General features: G+C 36.9%; 1 protein-coding gene across 10 annotated transcripts in view; it reads left to right on the forward strand.

Moving 5' to 3' along the window:
- The window catches only part of DMD (dystrophin), a 1,145,544-nt gene that overhangs the window by 748,207 nt on the left and 376,270 nt on the right, over positions 1-21,067 (forward strand). For all 10 annotated transcript variants that reach the window (XM_074858566.1, XM_074858564.1, XM_074858568.1 and 7 more), the window contains one exon: positions 17,474-17,575. In XM_074858566.1, the coding sequence (XP_074714667.1) occupies positions 17,474-17,575 (102 nt within the window). The remainder of the gene's footprint in view (positions 1-17,473; positions 17,576-21,067) is intronic.

The raw sequence follows: 21,067 nt of genomic DNA on the forward strand, positions 1-21,067 counted from the left end.
AATCCTTTCAGTTTTCTGAATTATTTCCTGCTTGAACTGCAACATATACCTTTCTCAAAAACAAACAAACTAAAACAAGACTGTCTTCTAATTTCCAGGTATGGACAGTCATCCACATCTTGTGGTAAATTATTTCAACAGTTGAGTTAAAAACCTGCACATTTTTCCTTGGTTGACTTTGTTTAGCTTTATCCTTCTGTCACTGCTTTGTTTGCCAAACTAGAGAGAGCTCCAATACTGCATTAACAGACAGCAATCAAGTTATTTCCTAAACTCCATTTGTTACCCATCAGTACTGTTCTAATTCAGACAAGAACACAGAGTATCTAATTAGTATTAGTTGAAAAAGCAATTATTGTTGTGGTAAAACAATTATTTTTGTGGTCCTGATAATAATGTGGTTATCTTTAATCACAAGCTTATTTTGGCTAAGTCAGCTAATCAGAGTCTAAGTAGGTGGCAAGTGTTGCTATTATGGAAGATATAGTTACCTCTGCATTTTCTCCTTAATGGACTATTTAAGGACATATGTGACCACTTTGAGATGTATTTATTCTGATCCAGCCATCCAAATTTAATATGCTTAAACCTTTTACGGATACGTTATTCTGAACATGTGGATATAGACCTATACTTTACACTTTGAAACAGCTTTGCCTATGGCATCAACAATCTGTCAGCTCCAGAATTATGTCTAAAGGAAGTTGTGCAAATACTGACCTTTATTACTTCCTACTGTTGGTTCTGCTGAAATTTGTTTACTTCACCTACAAAAAAAAGAATAAGGGGAATCCTGGAAAGGATGGTGACTAGTGATGCTTTACTAGTTGTTTAGCAACTTAAGAAAATATCTTCATAAAGTCTAACCAACTTTTTCTCTGATTTCTCTCAATTTTCTTTTCCTCTAAATATTTATTTCCTAATAGTCCTGTTTAATCCCAAGTCTATGAATGATAGAAACCCAAGTCATAAAAAATTTTGATTAGATATTCCCAGACCTTTTGCTTATGGGAAGAACCCCAGAACTCTTCAAAGAACTGTTAGATACAGAGGTCAGGTTTCAGTCTAACAGAACTAGAATAATAGGGCTTCCTTAAATATATAAAAATCAAAATGACTGCATAAGACAGACCAGAAATAAAAGCTTTCCTATCACAACCTACTGCAACTGTGACTAAGATAAAATTAACACTCTGCGATCTGTTACAGTCAGATTGCACTTTTTAAATGTAGTTCATATAACATTTGTGGAGTGCTAAGGCTTTAGAAAAATACTTTGTGGGAGTTGAAGGGCTTTTTACAGTCAAAAAAAGAATACTTACATCCAATACGTACATGTGTGCATACACACATAGTAAGGAAGTTTTATTGTGTTGTGACATAGTCAACAAGAAATCATTAGCTAAAATAATTTTTAGAAACCCAAATATATAAAGAATGGAAAGTATACTGTCTAGTAAGGTAGAGATAAGAAAAGCTTACAAATAGCCTAGTCCTAATATGCTTTTGGTTGCTGCTACTACAGATTATTTCCTCTGGTATTTATTGTTTTAAATCTGTGGGTCAGTATTTTCATACAGTCAAGCATTCCAAGTCTTCTGAAAAATTGGCATTTACAGATTTCTTCAGTCCTGCTTGATTAGCGTAGTAAAACCATGCTGATTCTTTTTTTTCTTTGCTCTCCAGAACTGCAGTCCAGAGAAAACTATATTAGTTAACAAGAAAAGAAGTAATTAGTACTTTTGATAGCTTTATTACTAATATAAATCTTGATGACATTTTCAAGTAAATGTTCATCCATAGAAAACATTCTATGTTTCTGAGACAGTGGAATTTTATTTAGTGAATCCTTACTTCAAAGACAAAATTTTTAAAGAGGAGAAATGCTGCAGAATTATTTGAACAATAACTTTTTAGTGGATAAAACAATCTCTGAAAAATATTCAAATCTTGCCAACAGTTTATGTTGTTTAATTCTGAGTTTTGACTAGTGGTAGTCCAGAAAACAAAGAATGTGAGAAAAACTAGTCAACTTCCTGCACTTAATAATTATTGTGGTACTTTTTGGATTTTTTTAATCAGGTAACATTGCTAAGATTAAGTAAAGTTAATATGCCATTTTTACAGAATTTAAATAAGAAAAAAATCAAAATTTTACAAAGAAACAGTGCTTTCTATGGCATAGAATCAAAGATCATTTTAATTATGGGTTTTCTAGTTGTCTTTAGAGAAAATAAGTAGTACCAAGTGAGGTTTACATTGTTTGTGCTTCATGTATGATGAGCTACCCTGTTTTCATAATAGACTCCAAGAAACAATTAACACTGCATATAATAAATTTCAGTCTATTGAAATACTTTTCAAATATTTTTAACTCAGTAGCCTTGTTCAAAATTGAGAATACCACTAACTCATTACAGATTACCACTAACTCACTGTAGATTATAATCTACAAAATTGTGTCAGTTTAAACACAGCCTGAGTAGTGCCAATCAGATGTCAGAAAGATGTAGAAAAGAAAAAGAACAATCATATTTATATGGGCCAGTAGAACTTTTTTAATGCCTATATATTTCATAACTTGAATTTTTCCCTTTTAATCCTTGTTTCTTTTTCTTATGCATAAATTCCACATAAGCAATCTCTTTCCTCAGCATTCACTTGCCTGTAGATCTTGAAATAGAAAAAAAATGTAGTGACTAACAACATCTAATCAGTATTGGTAGGAACATTTTGAATCTATTGTCAAACACAGTAGTGTAGTATGTTGTGACTGCTGGGCTCTGCTTGTTTAACTACCATTAAGGTATCTGTAGTTATGTAATTGGAGTGTGGGTTTGCAATATGTGACCACAGGGTGAAATCTCTAGCTGTGGTATGCCAGATCATTACCACCAGTACATAACAGCTTTGAGCAATGGTTCAGAAACCCGTATAGAGGTACAAGGAAATTGCATAAAGGAAAAATGGTCTGGAAAGGTTGCTTATGAATGGAATCTAAAAATGAAAACATGTTTACAGCCTAGTAACCTGAAAATACAAATTAGTACTTGTTAAGAAAATTCTAAGTAAATGCCTGTGTGTAACTTCTGTATTTAAACACCCAACAAAGTAACCTTGGAAATAATTTAATAAGGTGTATGTTAGCTCTGATTCCTATACAGTAATTTTAGTCTGTCCTGATTTCAGCTGGGACAGAGTTAATTTTCTTCCCAGTAGCTGATACTGTTCTGTGTTTTGGATTTAGTATGAGAATAATGTTGATAACACACTGATGTTTTAGTTGCTGCTAAGTAGTGCTTATCCTAAATCAAGGACTTCTCAGTTCCCACGCTCTGCCAGTGAGCAAGTGCACAAGAAGCTGGGAGGGAGCATGGCCAGGACAGCTGTCCCAAACTAGTCAAAGGAATATTCCATATCATATGACATCTTGCTCAGTATATAAACTGGGGGGAGGTGGCTGGAAGGGGCAGATCACTGCTCAGGCATTGGTCAGTGGGTGGTGAGCATTTGCACTGTGCGTCACTTGTCTTTTCTTTCTTTTTTTTTTTTTTATCTTCCTTTTCATTGCAATTATTATAACAATTAATATTATTATTGTTGTTGTTGTTACTGTTATTACTATTTTTTATTTTATTTCAGTTATTAAACTCTCCTTATCTCCTTATCTCAGCCCTCAAGTTTTCCTTTTTATTTCTGATTCTCCTCCCCATCCCACTGAGGAAGGGAGTGGAGAGGAGTGACTAAGCAGCTGCGTGGTGCTTCATTGCAGTCTGGGGTTAAACCATGTCATAGTGTAACAAAAAGTACTTTGGTGAGAGAATACTAAAAGTTACCAGCTCATATTGCACAAAAATAATTAGGAAAACATTATGTATCCTAACTTTCTTCTCCCAGTGTCCTGTGAAAACTACTTGAATACTGGATTTAATAAAAAAAAAATCCCAGGCTATCTCCTCCCAAGTGAATTTTAAGTTGAAAATATTTCTCCTGAGTTTTCATTATGTGAACTGAGTTTAAGTACATTTTTAAAAGGAAATGCTAAAATGCATAACTTGCAGTATTTTTAAAACCGAACTCCAAAAACCCAGAGAATTTTAACCCTTTATTTAAATGTTTGTCCACAGAGCAAATATAGATAATTTAAAAATAGTTATCTGTTCATCCAAGTAATTAATATGGAGCATTTGTGTAAGTAGAAAGTGTTGGACAGAAGGCTGACATTTCATTTTCAATCATTGTCTTTTCAAATCTGCCTGATTTTCCATTCAGTGCATATATGTATATAATTCTGAGATTTTTTATCTTTTCTGTACAATCCTATGAAAACAAAGTCTCCTTACCAGAGGTGAAGAGCTAAATATAGTAGAGTGCTTCAGGATAAATGCCTTTGGCCTGCTCTGTATCTCAGGAAAGTTACAGATTCACTGGCTATACGTGCAAGGCCTTGATAGCAGCTGGCCAGATGAACAGTGAGCGTCTGGTAAAAAATCCTTTTTGATGGTATCTCTTCGTCTGATTTTGACCCCTTGAATTTTTCAACAGGGAGATGTATTCTGCACTGTGACTAACACTATCTGTTAGGCATACAGGTCTTGTGATTGTAGTTCCATGGCTAAGGTTTTGTTAAATTCTGCATTTTGAGTGCTGTTTCACCTTCTGAGTTATCTAATATGTTCTCAAAATCTGCACTGAGTTTTTGATTGTAGAATGAATGTTCTTAAATTAGTCAAAGAATCCATTAACTAGTTTGAGTCAAAGTGTATGTAAAACTGTATGTTTTCTCCTCTGCCTTTTTTTTTTTTTTTAAACAATGATAACAAATGTAAAAGATACATAGAAAAATACTTTAGTAAATGAAAATACAGATATTCACCCAACTTCATTCCATATGCCTCTGTATTTTTCTGGTTGAACATGATGCACTGTAATAAATGGATATATTTTGCTAACAGTGCTTAGTTTTTTTCTTTTGCATTTCTGGATTTTATTGTAATAATATGCATATTACCACTGCATAAATTTATGTGGGGTTTATTTGCATTTAATACTTTACTTTCACAAATTCTTTGCCCTTGCAGTGATTTGCTCTTTGGGATCAAATAGCCTGGGATGCTGAGTTTGATTCCAAATCCCCTTCTGTTAAAGAAGGAACTGGAGATGTTCTATTCCAGCCTGAACAGACAACCCTATTCTACATGTTCTCTAAATGTCTGCTGATGGTATTCCTTACATCTTCAGGAGAGATCAGGATGTGTGGGATGGAAGGATGGGGAGAGGAGACCGGGGAGAGGAGGAAGGTAGCCTGTTCCTCCACGTCACACCTCCTAAAAGCCTCAGGATGTTAAAGCTGCACTTCCTGGGAATTCCTCATGTCTTTGTCTCAGCACTGCCATTTCCCTGGAAGACGGTTTTTCAGGCAGATTGTGACAGGTGTAGGTGATGATAGATGATGAGGATATGGAGGGGATGAACAGAAATGTGATTCCCTGTGTTTTAAGGAATGTCCCACAGCATTCTCCTGGTGAAATTGACTGCTCGTGGCTTGGATGGGCACACGCTTTGCTGGGTAAAAAACTGACTGGATGGCCGGGCCCAAAGAGTTGTGGTGAACGGAGTTAAATCCGGTTGGCGGCCGGTCACGAGTGGTGTCCCCCAGGGCTCGGTTTTGGGGCAACTCCTGTTTAACGTCTTTATTGATGATCTAGAGGAGGGGATCGAGTGCAAGCTCAGTAAGTTTGCAGATGACACCAAGTTGGGTGGGAGTGTTGATCTGCTCAAGGGTAGGGAGGCTCTGCAGAGAGACCTGGACAGGCTGGAGCGATGGGCTAAGGCCAACTGTAGGAGTTTCAATAAGGCCAAATGCCGGGTGCTGCACTTGGGCCACAACAACCCCCAGCAGCACTACAGGCTTGGGGAGGAGTGGCTGGAGAGCTGCCAGTCAGAGAGGGACCTGGGGGTGTTGATTGACAGCCGGCTGAACATGAGCCAGCAGTGTGCCCAGGTGGCCAAGAAGGCCAATGGTATCCTGGCTTGTATCAGCAATAGCGTGGCCAGCAGGGACAGGGAAGTGATCTTACCCCTGTACTCGGCACTGGTGAGGCCGCACCTCGATTCCTGTGTTCAGTTTTGGGCCCCTCACTACAAAAAGGACATTGAATGACTCGAGCGTGTCCAGAGAAGGGCAACGAAGCTGGTGAAGGGTCTGGAGCACATGTCCTACGAGGAGCGGCTGAGGGAACTGGGGTTGTTTAGTCTGGAGAAGAGGAGGCTGAGGGGAGACCTCATCGCCCTCTACAGCTACCTGAAAGGAGGTTGCAGAGAACTGGGGATGAGTCTCTTTAACGAAGTAATAAGTGATAGGACAAGAGGGAATGGCCTCAAGTTGTGCCAGGAAAGGTTTAGACTAGATATTAGGAAGTATTTCTTTACAGAACGGGTTGTTAGGCATTGGAATGGGCTGCCCAGGGAGGTGGTGGAGTCCCCATCCCTGGAGGTGTTTAAGAGTCGGGTCGACATAGCGCTGAGGGATATGGTGTAGTTGGGAACTGTCAATGTTAGGTTAATGGTTGGACTGGATGATCTTCAAGGTCTTTTCCAACCTAGACGATTCTGTGATTCTGTGAATGGAGAAATGATGTTCTGGATACAGAATGAGTTGACAAAATACAGAAATCCTTGTTTCCACTTCTAGCTCACTGAAATCCTGCTGACCCTTCCAAATCTTCTTCAGACAATAGTAAAAAACACTCTATATTTCCCAGCCACCTTGCCTTCAATTCCTCTTGCAGTCTCACTGGTCCTTTCTCCCTGCTTATTCAGTTTCGCAGTCTTTTCTCTTTACTCCTCCTTACCTTCTGGCTCATCGCTCAGCCCTCCTGTACTCTGCTATACTTGACTCTTTTCCAAGGTTTACACAACCTTGATTTTTGCCTATACTGCTAAAGAAGCTTTGAACTGTCTCTGGGTGTAGTATTTATACCTGTTTAGTGTCCATGGTGGTCACTTGCCATATATTTAAAATAGCATGTTGTGTTCATTTTTTGGCAGATAAAAATAGGCCATCCTTAAAAAAAAATAAATAACTTTTTATTCTTAAAATAACTTGTATTTGAATTTTGTCCTTGACAAGCTTTGAATGACAATAGGAAAGCTGTCAACTCTTGTCAATCACTTCATTATATACTTGACAACCTCCAGTTAGAACATGAGAGAAGAGCATGGCTGAGGAGTAGTGAACCTAACTGTAGACAAACAAAAGAAAATTCACTCACACAGGAGAATGAAAGTGATGACTGGACATTGCTGTATTTTTCGTTCCATGAGACACGAATTGTCAGTTTCTGCTTGACAAGCTAGGCCAGATAAATCAGATTTTAACTCTTTATTGATTCTTTTACCTTTTCATTTTGCAATATCCTTTTAAATTAGTAGTTTTTGTATGCATTAAGAGGTAGTATAGTTCGTCCACATGAGCACAGCACAAAAGTAATATGTACCCCACAGATTTATCTCACTGTATTTTGGCATCTATGTCTCATTTGGCAAAAGGTTGAACTGTGAAAACTTCTGATGGTGAAATATTGTTTGATTATTTAAACTACTCCTATTTTAAATGCATTATTAAGATCTGCAGTAAATGTCAATTTAATCAGCTCATAAAACCTACAGCTTGATATTCTGTGCATAAATCAATTATCACTCTTTCCAGAAATCTTTTTATGGGACTTTGAGGAGCAACCTGTTCAATGTTTTCTTTGTGAGCTTTGAGCATTTAGATTTTAAACAGTCTGTATCCAAACCTCTTCTAAAAACAAATCTATTTCAAATGCAAGAATATTAAATTATATTAGCGACAAATGGATTGTGAAAATGTGCCAAAACTTTCCCAATGAGTAATCCTTGTAAACTGTTTAATATGTAACAGACTTTGCAGCCTTAAGGATGTATTGCAAACATATCTGTCCCAGTGTCTCAGGACAGGAAAGATTTTTGAAAGCTGATCAAGTATTTAGTACTGTGGTAGTATTTTTCTAGGAAATATTGGATGACTAGTAAATCAAGATGTGATTTGTTGAAAGAATAAACATTTTAGAAGTGTGGGTGAGTTGCTTGGAAGTTAATGAGGTTGTACCTCAGCTTTGTCTTTTGGCTTCCTCCTTGTACTGTTAGTAACACCTTGGGTACTGTTCAGAATCCCAGAGAAAAGTGTGGTTAATATAAACGAGCAAATAAATATGGGAGGAAACTTACAGAAATGACAGAGCAGTTTACCAAGGCTCTAGTGAAGTCAATACCGAAACGATAGCTTGCTTCAGTGTAGTTAGGTTTTCAGACATAGGATATTTCTTCTCCTATTCAGAAAATACAGTTTTCTTACATTCTCACTATTTGTATTCTTTTTTCATATGCTTTTTTCTTAACAGAAAACCTTCTTTCTCTTCAAAACACAATTCTTGAAAGCTCTTGGATATTCTTCTTGATAATAGCATGTTATTTATTAAACAGTAACACCTCTTCTGTAAGATTATATGTTTTACTCTACTGATCACATACAATTTAAAGTACTAGGATCTCAAGAAGAGCCCACACAAATGACAGCTTCTATCTGCACAAGGTTGTCTTGGCTTTGGCTTAATTTGCTTTGAATTGATGGCTATGTAGTAAATATTAAAGGCAGGGAATGTATATCTTCTCAATTTTTGTAAGCTGGTAACTATATGAATTTTTGGTACCTGGTAGATATTTGAATAAGTTTTATTTGATTGATATTAATTTGATTTGTATTTGAGTAAAAATTGATTTAATTTTTGATTTTTTGGGTAAAAATAAAAGTATATGTCTAAAAGAATCTTAGTTCCTTCTCACACTAAAGTTAGTGATAATGTGGAGAACTCTCAATCCTGTTGCAGATTTTGTGCTAAATTTCCAAGTAAATGTAGCTTTGAGATATTTGGCATAGTGCTGTAAAGTTTAACTCTTCTGAGATACTCTTGTAAAGCGAGTCAGCCTGTTAGATATGACAAATTCTGCAGTGGAGGATGATTACTGGCATGTGGGTATTCTTTGTAAATCATTGTCGTGAGTTAACCCTACCAGACAGCTCAGCCCCACAAAACCACTCATTCACTCCCTCTCCCACAGTGGCATGGGGAAGAGAATCAGAAGGGCAAAAGTGAGAAACTTGCAGGTTGAGATAAAGAAAGTTTAATAGGTAAAACAAAACTGCCAGTACAAGCAAAGCAAAACAAGTAATTCATTCACCACTTCCCATCAGCAGGCAGGTGTTCAGCCATCTCCAGGAAAGCTGGGCTCCATCACGTGTAACAGTGACTTGGGAAGACAAACTCCTTAACTCTAAGTTAACTTCCCTTCCTCTTTCTTCCCCCAGCTTTTATTGCTGAACACAAAGTCTTATGCTATGGGACATCCCTTTGGTCAGTTGGGGTCAGCTGTCCCAGCTGTCTCCCCTCCCAAATTCTTCTGCACCCCCAGCCTACTCACTGGTGGGGCAGCATGAGAAACAGAGGTGGCCTTGATGCTGTGCAAGCACTGCTCAGCAATAGCTAAAACATCCTTGTGGTATCAACACCATTTTCATCATAAATGCAAAATGTAGCACCATATGGGCTGCTGTGAAGAAAATTAACTTTGTCCTGGCCATACCCAGTATATCCATATAAATCTGTGCTGTGGCTGTTTAACATTGGTCACTACTGAGTAGCATTTGCTTACTAGTTCTTTTTATTCCTTACTTTGTAATTTGATTTTTCTTCATTCAGAATGAAATGAATGAGTGAGATTTTTAAAAACATAAACTTCTGATAACATACTTGCTTATGGAAGTTTTTTTTAAATAGTGCCACCACCCAGAGTGTGGATATAACTTAGCCGTTTGCAGTTGGAAATGAGCAACCTGCACATTTACCAAACTATGCGAATGTAAATTCCATTTACTGATATCTACCACTGCTTGTGCTGCTGAAACAACATACTGGAGCAGTCGTTACCATTTCTTCCAGTAATATATGCCACTGCAACTATTGGAAGACAAACTGCAGAAAGATATCCTCATGAATATTCCCTTTATATGATTTATTAAAGACTAATACCAGAAGATGGGCATATCTGAAAACATGTTACAATCAACAGACCAATGTTAGAACAGTAGTAGATTTTGATTTGTTTCTCATTTCCTTTTGTAGCCAGAAACTTCTCTGAAAATAATTCTTTATTTACTAAACTTGAAAAGAGGAGGAAAATTTGCATATAAGCCCTGACCTAAGAGAGAGAAGAAGAAACAGCAACCAAGAATTAGATGGTAAAATAAATAAGTAAATGTCTCCCAAGTTAAATGATTTTTAATATGGTTTATTGAATAGAACTGTCATTATTTGTGCATTGAGAGAGAAGAAATTCTGATTTCTTTCTTTCATGTTTACAAGAAGAAATAAATGATTTTTGTGACTCAATACTTTTGTAATTATCACCAAATTTCACTTGCCGGTCGAGATGCTTATGCTGGTAGTCCATATCTGCTACTGTGTCAATCTAAGTAACTCTTCTTCCTCTTAAGCTGTTATCCTTCAGCATCTAAAAGAGCACATAACTAGGAGAGAGCTTATAAAATTAATGGGACTTCTCCTATTTTCTAGCAAGAATTTATCATTTTGTTTTTCTGTGAAATTTCCTTCTCTGTCAGTTTCCTGGGTTTGTTCTTATCTCTTTTTATATTATGCACTGGAACTAAGACAGGATCTGCAGTCTAGGTGGAACAGGAGCAGCTGTTTCATCCAGTGTCCTGTCCAGCCTCAAAATAAAATATTCTGAATCATATCCAGTCTCAAAGAATTCTTCTTACTGGGCCTTTTCACAGTCCAACTGGATGATTAACTGTGCTTTATCAGTACGTGACCACCAAAACCAAATTCTTTTCATATGTCATATCTGCAGGTCATGTCTTTACAGCTAAGAATTTCATCTGTCTTCAGTACCTCCAGGAAATCTTTTCAGGACAGACATCTGCAATGGATAGATACTGATTTCTGTGTGTGGGAAAAAAATTACCACATTTCATCTACTTTAGATGTACAGAGAAATTTTACCAATTTCTGATAGCCAACAGGAAGGTGTGCTTTGGAAGAAACATACTTTCATTCTGCAAAGTGGTGAGGATTTCAGGCACTTTGTTCGCGTGGCTTAAATTTTGGGACCTTCTTAGTTCCATTTCATTGTAGGGGATTTCCTTTTCTTTTTCTTTTTTTTTCCTTCCCATTTCCAGTACCAGGAATCAGAGATATTGCAGGGAGCGGAATGATGAAAAACACCATCAAGTCTTAATAGACACAGGGTCTGCATATATTACAAACTGCACAAAGGTTGCACTCATAGGTTTAGAAAGCAGTTATGAACTCTAAAATTGAATTGTTGCACTTTTAGAAGGAAGAGGTCCTTCGTGTAGTGCTCTTTTCCGTCAAATAATTGTTCCTCCTCTAAAGTATCTAGAAAATTGTTCACTTAGGTCAAGAGCTATAGTTGTATCAACTTTCCAGTCTCATTAAAATGACTGTGTTTTGCACACTTTACTTTAAAGAGCTGGATGAATCTCACAATATTATTTTCCCCATTAAGATAGCTTCTAACACTCTCTTAGGAGTATACTCTAGGTGTCACACATTTAAAAGATCAGTGGTTTAAGGTAATAAGGGGAAGAATGGTTATTTTATTTACTCATTAAAATGGCATTTTTAGAGGCAGGTGCATAAAATTCCTTGTCCACTAGTTACAGTATATTTTTAGCAATAAAACAGTTTTACACTAAGCTTCTACCTGGGCCACTAGTGGAATGGTCTTTAAATTAAATTACTTGTGTTTTATTTTTTTTTTTCATAAAACTCTAAGACAGGAAAGTGAAGTTAAATTCTGTAACTTAGAAGTTCACAGAGCATTTTCTTTCTATATAGAGATAAGTAAAATATTCAGAAAGTTATCAAACCTTTTAATCACTTATGTAGAAAAGAACAGAGGTACAAGCTTGTCTCTCTTTGAATTTTGTCAAGATTGATTACCATCTTTATTCAGGAAGTCTAAATACTGGCAACTGCATTTTTCCCTAATGGATTATGTCCCACCTCAATATGGCCACAGAACTGTTATTAGCATGTCTTGGATGTATTCTAATAATATTGTATAAATATCTAAAGTGAACACTGAGAATGCCACTGACTGTACTGTCTGACCTGCTATCAAGAACTGATGGTCACTGAGGTGTAGCTGAACTTTGATGTATTTTAATTAAGTCTCCTCTGACCATTCTTCGTTGTGGCAGTTTAGCTTGTTAGTCTGCTCCGTGAATGGGAATGTGCAGAGCTGAGTCAAAAGAAAAAATGAGGCCACTTATTTAGAACCAGAATTCTTGAAGATGGGAATATATTCATGTTTTCTATCCACTTCCCTTTCTTGTGAGGAAAAAATGAGGCACTCTGAACCTTACCATTTATTTCTAGCTTTTCCCTAAAATATCTGGGAATAGTAACCCGAAAGACAGGCATGAATATTTCAGTGAACCTTGTTGGAACTTCTTGTGTTCATGAATAAGAAAATCCACCTGAGAGAATTCTGACTGCAAGTTACACTCTCTGTCACCTAAAAGACAAGAAAAACATAATTAAATGTAATTTTCTGTTATCGAGTCAAATATATATCAGGATTTATATCTAATAATTTCAAAAAAAGTGTTTTTTAAATTAAAAGCCTCCAAATTATTTTAGATTTTAGGTTTATTATATTTGCTTGTTAAACATCATTGCCTTGTCTTGATCAGTAAAGTGAAGGGAAATAGCTTACTGCTTCTGTTTTCCTGTGAATAAATTATCTTTAATCTTAATGTTGCATCTTGATAAAAAGAGGTCATGACTTTTAAAACAACTCACTATACTAATTTCAAAGTTTGGGTTTTTTTTATTTGATGGTTGTAATTAAGTTTCCAGTTTTGCATTGCACTTCACCATGAAGACGCAGGTTTAATTATCCTGAGCTTCTCCTACTGTCCCTGCAGAAAATGTCCCATGGTCACAATCTCATTGGGAAATCAATCCCAAAAGTTTTACCAGTGTTACCAGAGAAGGTGAATCAGTGCTTGTGATTCTTAATATAGACCAATACACAGTCTGAAATGCTACAGATACTTTTATAGATAATTGTCTGGGCCTCCTAGTATATATGCAGCATATGTCAAACAGCCTGTCTGTGTCTGCTAGGATAGTTACCATCTCTTGAAATAACATATGTCAAGCCATCAAACTTTCTCTTCCATTGGCATACACACCAGAGGTTTAGTCAATATATTGGTTTCAGCTAGGGAATATGAATTTTCTAAGTTCTGAGCTATATCAACAAACTTTCATAGTCCAGATGGGGCTGTAGACAAGTCACTGCCACTTTTTCAGCCTGTAAATTTGTTCAGCAGGTTGAACTGACATGTTGTTGGAAATGCAGAAGCCAATGTGGCTTATTCAGCAGTAGGCTTTCATCAGTTCGGATGCACCATTTTATCACCACTGAAAATTCACAGGTGGTAGTCATGGAAAAAAGGTGGCCTTTCTTTGATTCTTGTTGTTTATACATGTTTGAGAAACAGCAGTTTCCAATGATGATGTATTTTAATTTGTCATATGTGTGAAAAGTTTAATTAGCATATTCATCACCCAGCCGAGAAGTAGCATCACTATTCCTTTCACAGGCAGTTCATAAATTGTGCAATTCCAGTTGAGTTAGCTCTGTCTCCCAGACATGATGCTGCATCTACCCTACAGGTGTCCTCCCACAGCAAGCAAAGTGAGTGTGGCAGTGGAATCAATGATGTTGAATCAGGACTTTTAAAAAGTTATGGCTTTGGTATTCTCTAAAAAACTGATGGGCATGAGCATGGACAAGTACTGTTAGTTTTGGTAGTAGCCTGGCCTGTGTGATCAAGAGCAGATGTTAGGCCCTGCTCTGAGAGTGTGCTAGTATCCTGGATCCTGCACAGGCTAGATAATAACTGTGGCTTCTATTGTGAGCAAACCATTGGAGGCCATGTTATGGGTGTTTCCTTTTTGTTCTCTCTGGGAACTGAATGATGGAGCAGTGTCCTCAAACTGCTCTTTTGCCTGTTGACCCATATTAATAGGGTGTCACCTAGCAAATGTGTTTGACTTGCTCACTGGGCAGAAGTCATCAAGTCGCTATCCCATCAGGCAGAGAACTGGGCAAAGAGCTCCCTCAAAGTTACTGCAGCGATTTAATGTCAGGTGTGCATGCACTTAAAATTGTTTTGTGATGGTTTTAGGTGATGTTGGAATTCATGTGCTGCAGTCAAAAAGTAGTTCCTGCTCTAACAAGATATCTGTTAGTTTCAGTGGTGTCTAAATGAATGATAAGATACTGAGAACCTCTTTCTCCCCTGGACTCATCTCTATTCTTATTTCTACATAAATCTCAAATGAAGCATCATGTTATACTGGATAGACTTGAACAGTACATTTCGGTTTAGGTCAAGGCCATTGATTTTGAAAGATCAGACTACAAAAGATTAGTTCATGTAACTCCAGAAAATTGTTGCACAGAAGGAACTGGTGATTTAACAGATAAATACGTTATATTTCTCTTACCTGGCTATGGAAGATTAAAAGAACAAATACCTTTTGAATCCACAAAGAATACATTTTCAGATGTTTATATAATATGTAGAAATGGAATATCTTAGTTTTTTATGTGTTGTGTATTCCACTATTAGCATAAACTAATGACAGTGAAAGGGATTGTGAAATGTTTTCTTCTTTTCTGCAGGATGTGGACTTGTATGGTACCATCATTCATTTTGGTTTTTTTAGTTCTTTTTCTGATTATGGATAGCCCTTTTAATTAGTTTAGAATGCCTTCCCTAGCCAGGTGGTTCTGGGTTTGAATTTTCAGTTCCTGGTGGTGGAACTTGACTGTGTTAATGGCTGTGATACAAACCTAGTCAGATCAAATACATGAAAAAACTTAAGAAAGCCTCTGCTTTTCCTCAAATCTAGAAAATGTTAAGAGGAAGTGGTGATGATCACTTGGGAGGGACCAGTACTCGGGTTTGCTCCATCCATGTTACAGTTGCCGGGGGCCCTCCAGGGCTGGTGGCTCCCTGTGGACTGGGGCCATTGGAGGGTTCCTCTTGAGGGGCCTTTGAGGCAGGGCCTGGAAGTCTGGGCCCATCTGGTGGGCCAAGGCTGGGCTGGGACCTGGGCCTGGCTCAGCGGCGCCTATGGCCAGGCAGGGCTGGGCTGTGGGAGGCTGGAGGCCGGCCCTGCTGCAGCGTCCCTGGGACTGACATGGGGTCCTGGGACGTCGGCAGGTGAGGGGAGCCCCAGGTGTTGGACAGAAGCAGTCAGGCCTGGGGGTGCCTTCAGAGCCTGGGACTGTTAGGTGCCCTCTTAAAGGGCACCTTCCATGCTGGTTACAGCCTGAGTGAAACCAGTTTGTGTGCTCCCAGAGCAGTCCACAGTGGAAATCAATGCCCAGGGACTGGGGAAGACTGAGAGACCCGCTTCAAAGGCACGTTCGTGCTGCAGGTTAAACCAGCAGCGTAGGTGCACCCATAGTGATCTTGATATTCTTAGACTCTGCAGGGAGTTGTAATGCATTTTTCCTGCTACAGAATTTTTTATGGTATCTGATGGTGTTATAAAATAAGTGATTGAGACATGTAGAATAACACAACACAAAATATTGGCAAAATACTGCAGATGGCTTAGTTTTAAAATGCCTATTTTTCATCAAGATAGGCAGAAAATTGCCACCTTCATCAACACTCCTTGATGATTATTTTTTCTTTATATGGTGAGTAGGGAAGCAGAAAGCTAACCTAGCATTGAAAAAGAAAGAAAAAAGGACTTTAATGAGGGTTTGATCAACAGGTTAATAAACTCCACCCCCCAATATCCCAGTTTTGCTGTGCATTACTTTTCAGTGCTCATTCTTTATGAATCCTTACAGTCATATCATTAATATTGAAATGAAAAATAAAAAGCAATTAAATGCAAACGTTTCAAATAGCATTGCAAAAAATGATAGAAACTTTAATTCACTTCATTTACTATTGAAAACAATATTTGAAAAGACAAATGGGAGATGATAGTGAATTTGTCAACAATTTTTATTTTTACTGATTGCCCGTAATGTTTTGCAAGTAAAATTTCAGGCAGAGTTGTAGATATGTTTTCTGTGTTGAGCTGAAACAGAGGAGCAAAATGGCCCCTTCCTGAGTCTTTAAAAGACATAGATTTCAACAAGTTTATTGCAGAGCAAAGACTAGAAAATTTCTGCCAATGAAATTATGTGTCGGATCAGATAGTGACAAGCCTGGCATACAATCTTGTCTGCTGTCACACTAATAATAACTGAGAATGTGGACAGAAAATCAAGTTGGAGAGTCAGTGGACAGCCTGCAGTGTTGGATAGGACAAAGTAATCAAGTTGTAAAATAGGTGGAAGATTAGAGAGAGGAAAACAAAAACAAACCAGTTGATTTTAATATCTCAGATAATTCTGGGATTTTTTGTTTATCTTTTGATTTTTGCTTATATTACTTGAAAGGTGAAAACAATATGAATCTTGTAACTACAGGTGTAGTTTATCTTATCTTTTACACTTTTCTGTGATTTTTTTTTTTTTTTTTCTTTTAGTTATCTACATGTAGTGCTTCACCCATTATTTATTTGGTCAGTGCCTGATGAAATGAAGCTGCTGTATGCTGGGAAGGGTTTCTTGGAGTTGCCTTATGTTAACACATGAATGACACTTCTCCAGATTAAAAAAGAAAATTTCTAGAGAATGTGCTGTTGCTAGTACAGTAGGGTGTCATTGTTAATGACAGGTACCTCCACATACCTTTAGGAACTGTCTCTGCTACTGTGCTTTTGTTTTTAATTCATTAGTATAAATGCTCTACTAGATAAGTACTAGTTTACTACTAGCAATAGTAGTTTTCTATTAATTTTTAAAATCTTCCTAAATTCAGTGTCATTGTTGCATCTCATGATATGGTTTTAATGCCATGTACTGTATGAACAAAACGTTTACCAGTGTATTTTTAATCTGCTGGTAATGTAAAACAGACAAAAAGACAGAGCTGCTTAAATAAGATTTCTTATGCCTACCTTTCCTAGTATGAAACTCTGTTAGCTTTGTAATCATTTTACTGGAACCTTCAGGATGAAGGGACCTGTCACTGTTTATTTTGCTAGCATTACTCTTTTCCATCATTCTTTGCTTTTGTTTTCTCTAGTGACCCTCTTCGTCCTTAGCCACTACTATCCATAAGTTTTCCCAGAAACCAATCCTGAGCAGAAACTAATCTACTGGTGTTTTACGGTTTCCCATGGAGCTTTAACACTTTTCAGTCTTATTGCTTATGCTACAGTTAATCTACACTGCATGTGTTTTTATTTTTCAGGAAACTGAAGCAGCAGTGCAGGCTAAACAGCCGAATGTGGAAGAGGTTTTGTCTAAAGGGTGTCATTTATATAAGGAAAAACCAGCCACTCATCCAGTAAAGGTAATGAAGCAACCTTTAGCAATATCCATTACTGCGTAATGGGTTATGCTTCCCCTGTTGTACACTTGTCCTTGATGTGCTCTGTTTAAAATCAATGAAAGAACTTGGCGAATGGCATTTGTTCTGTTCTGTGATGGCATAGCCAGGACAAATGTAATGTTTCCAGCTAGAAAAATTTTGCATATTATGATGGGAATATTGTTTTTGATATTAAGGTTGTTCTACCTCTTCAAGAGTAATCCACATTGAAAGCAAATGTAATTGTTGGTGCCTATTTAATGGCATCATATAATATGTTTTTAAACTCCATTGTTTCTAATTTTTCTTTCAGAAATTTTGTCAATTAAAAAAAATGAACATGTTTTCTAGAAAAGGTAAGAGTCAAGTCATAAAGAGGATCCTTTGCTTTAAAATTTTTCCATCGTGAAGGAAAGAAGACATGGCAATATAGAACTTTCTCGCTCAGTTTCTCTGCCAAAATTCATGTAGAATGACTGACTTGATTCTGTATCAGAGCAGAGGATACATTGTTAAGAAGGCTAATGCCTCTTTTCTTTTAGAAAAATGTACTATAGAATCCTTTTCCCCAGCACAGAAACCAGTTTGAAGGGGATGTTTTACACTCAGTTTCCTAAATTCCTTCATTGAGAGTAAAGTATCATTTTCTATCCTATAGAATCTTGCAGCAGAAAATAATCAGCAAGCAGCCTCCCATCTGTGGTTCAGCTACTTCTGGAGTGCTAGACCAAACTAGTAAGGTCACTGCCATATCAACCAGAGCTTGATCTTGTTTCTGTTTTTGTAACTGCTAATAAAGTAACTGTGAAGAAGATGATTAAGAGTTCCCAGAAACTGTAATAGTGGCTTATTGATTACACTAAGTATCTATTGCAATTGCTTCTGGCTGAACGGATAGTAAACTTTGTCTTTGCATTTAGAGCTTTTCCAAATCTACAGCACTCAACAACCTTATTTTACAGGAAAATGTTTCATCTCAAGTTTAAGATGTCTGTAGGTGACCTATGCAGTGAATTTCTTGTTTTCCCATCTCTATTTTGTCACCATACTTGGAGTATCATTCTACTTTCACAAAATTTCCTCTGAATTACTTGTAAATCACACCAGCAGATCTCCATTCACAGGAGGACATGAATGCACCTATCTCCACTTTAGAACTTAATACATATTTAAGAATGATATGGTTTCTTTTCTTCTTTCCTGAACAGAAATCCTTAAGAGTTATTTTCCTCTTCAATATCTATGCTTTTTTTTTTTTTTTTTTTAATGATCAGTTCTAAACAGTGATAAAACAGTAAAAGAGGTGAACTCAAGGTGACTTAAAAGTAGCATGCTAATGAGAGCAGGCAGGAGCAAAGCTTTTAACTGTGTTGGGCATTTTTCTTGGTTAACATAGCACTATTATTGTAGGGAACTGAAACATGTCATCTGCACACTGAATGGATAATGGAACAAGAATCACTCTGCAATAACTGCATTTACTCATTTTGTATGACTTCAGCTGCAGTCTTAGGGGATCTTACTCCACATTTTAACAAACAAAGCACTTGAAACAATAAAAAACTAGAGATTTTGGCTTTCTAGATTTTTGTAATGCATATCAAGAATTGCAGAATGAATGCTGGCCTTTTCAAGGAGAAGAACTAGTACTTGGTTTATGTACCACTGAGAGAAGTATAGATGGTGCGAAATGATTCTTTTTAGGCCAAACTTCTGACATAGCAGTGTACTCTGTGTCTATTCCTTTAAAGTGTTCACGTCAAAGACACTGAAAACTGCCAATTTCTGCCAGATTTATTGGAACAAGATAACTCTTTAAATAAAGATTATGATGTCCCTTGAGTTGTAGTTTTGACAATGATATTATAAAATGTGTCTGTGAGGAAATGAGTAACTACTTGTGGAGTAGTGAGTATTTCATTTCTAGTCCCTCTTTAATTGCATTTTACTTTTTCATTACAGTTTGTAGTTCAGTTAATTGAACAGCCTGTTAAGCTAATTTCTGGTTCACTGTCTTGTACAGTAAGTCATAAAACAGTGAATATATACTGGCAGGACTGTTGAATTGATTTCTTGATGATGTAGGTTTCCTTAGCTTCCACCCCTTTATATTGAGTTGGTCTTCTGTCATCATTCTTCATGAGTAACTTCCAGCACTGTCTGCTATTTATATATTCCAATATAGACTTTTCAGCAGACATAAAAATCATTTTCTACCCAAAAAGTATTTTGTGGAAGCAGAAATAATTTTTACTCAGATTAAGGTGTTTTTGAAAAGATATTAGCAAGGTTACAAAGTTAAGCACTCAAAATTTTAGAAAATTCTTGAATTAAGGCTGCTGTGGTGGCCTTGGTTTAGGCTGAACACTGCCTAATTCTGTAACAGGATATGGATAGCACTCATACTGCAAGCAGAAATTCAATACTTGACTCATACTGCTTGTTTAGTTGGTGGCACAGAAGAAAAGTTAAAATTACATGGCCTCTTTAAGAACATTAATTACTTGCATAGCACTGATTGACAACTTTGTAGATTATTTAGGACTCTGAGGCACCTTTGCCTTAGCTTCCTTTTTTCTCTCTGGTTTCCTTAATTGACACAAATCTCCCCATTCTTTTTCATACATGAAGTAGAGGTCCTATAGGCTTGTTCACAGTGCAAGTGTCTCCTGTGCTGCAGAGTGGTATGTGTCAGGGAATTAAAGATATTGGTGCAATTATGTGCATTATATTCTTACATTTCCTAGTGTTTAGCTGTTTATCTTTTCAACCTTCATAATATACTCTCATTGTAGTGTTTTGAATGTGAATTAAATCCCCTTGATTTATATTGACACATACTTAATCTTTTCTCATAGTTATGCCACTGAAATAAGTATATTTTCACACCTTCACTAAGCATACTAAAAGTGCTGATATATTGTAGTTTTGCAACACAGGATTGTAAAAATATTTTGATTGGCAAATGAAATCCTAATATATGCTGATTCAAGAGTCGAGAATGGGATGAGACGTGTGATCCTTTAAGCACTAGCACTTTAATAGTCAGACCTATTCACTTTTGTAAAATGGATTTCATGCTTTAGAAATGCATTTCTGTAAGCTTTTGCAGGTGGGGGAGGGAGAGGTTACTGCTGGTGACAGTGGCAATAGAAAGAACATAAGCCCCAATCTCATGATTAACAGCACTTAAACAGAACAGTTTATTCAGGAAAGGATTTCTGTGGCAGTGGAAGAGCTGTAGTTCCCTTGTGCCAGCACCCATGTTGGGCAGGACAGTAAGTAGTGAGGAGCTAATTTTCATTGCCCTCAGTCTTGCATTTAAAAGACTGCATCATTTCTCTCTCTAAATACTCCTATCTAGTTTTAGTGCTGTCAGTGAGATTAGTTCATGTGTGAATGTTAACCTCACTTAAATTGCAATAGTGTTGACATTTAAAAGAAATCAATAAACCAATAAAAGTGTTCCTTAAT

The sequence above is a fragment of the Strix uralensis genome, chromosome 2, assembly GCF_047716275.1.
Source record: "Strix uralensis isolate ZFMK-TIS-50842 chromosome 2, bStrUra1, whole genome shotgun sequence".
In the NCBI taxonomy this organism is placed as follows: Eukaryota; Metazoa; Chordata; class Aves; order Strigiformes; family Strigidae; genus Strix; species Strix uralensis.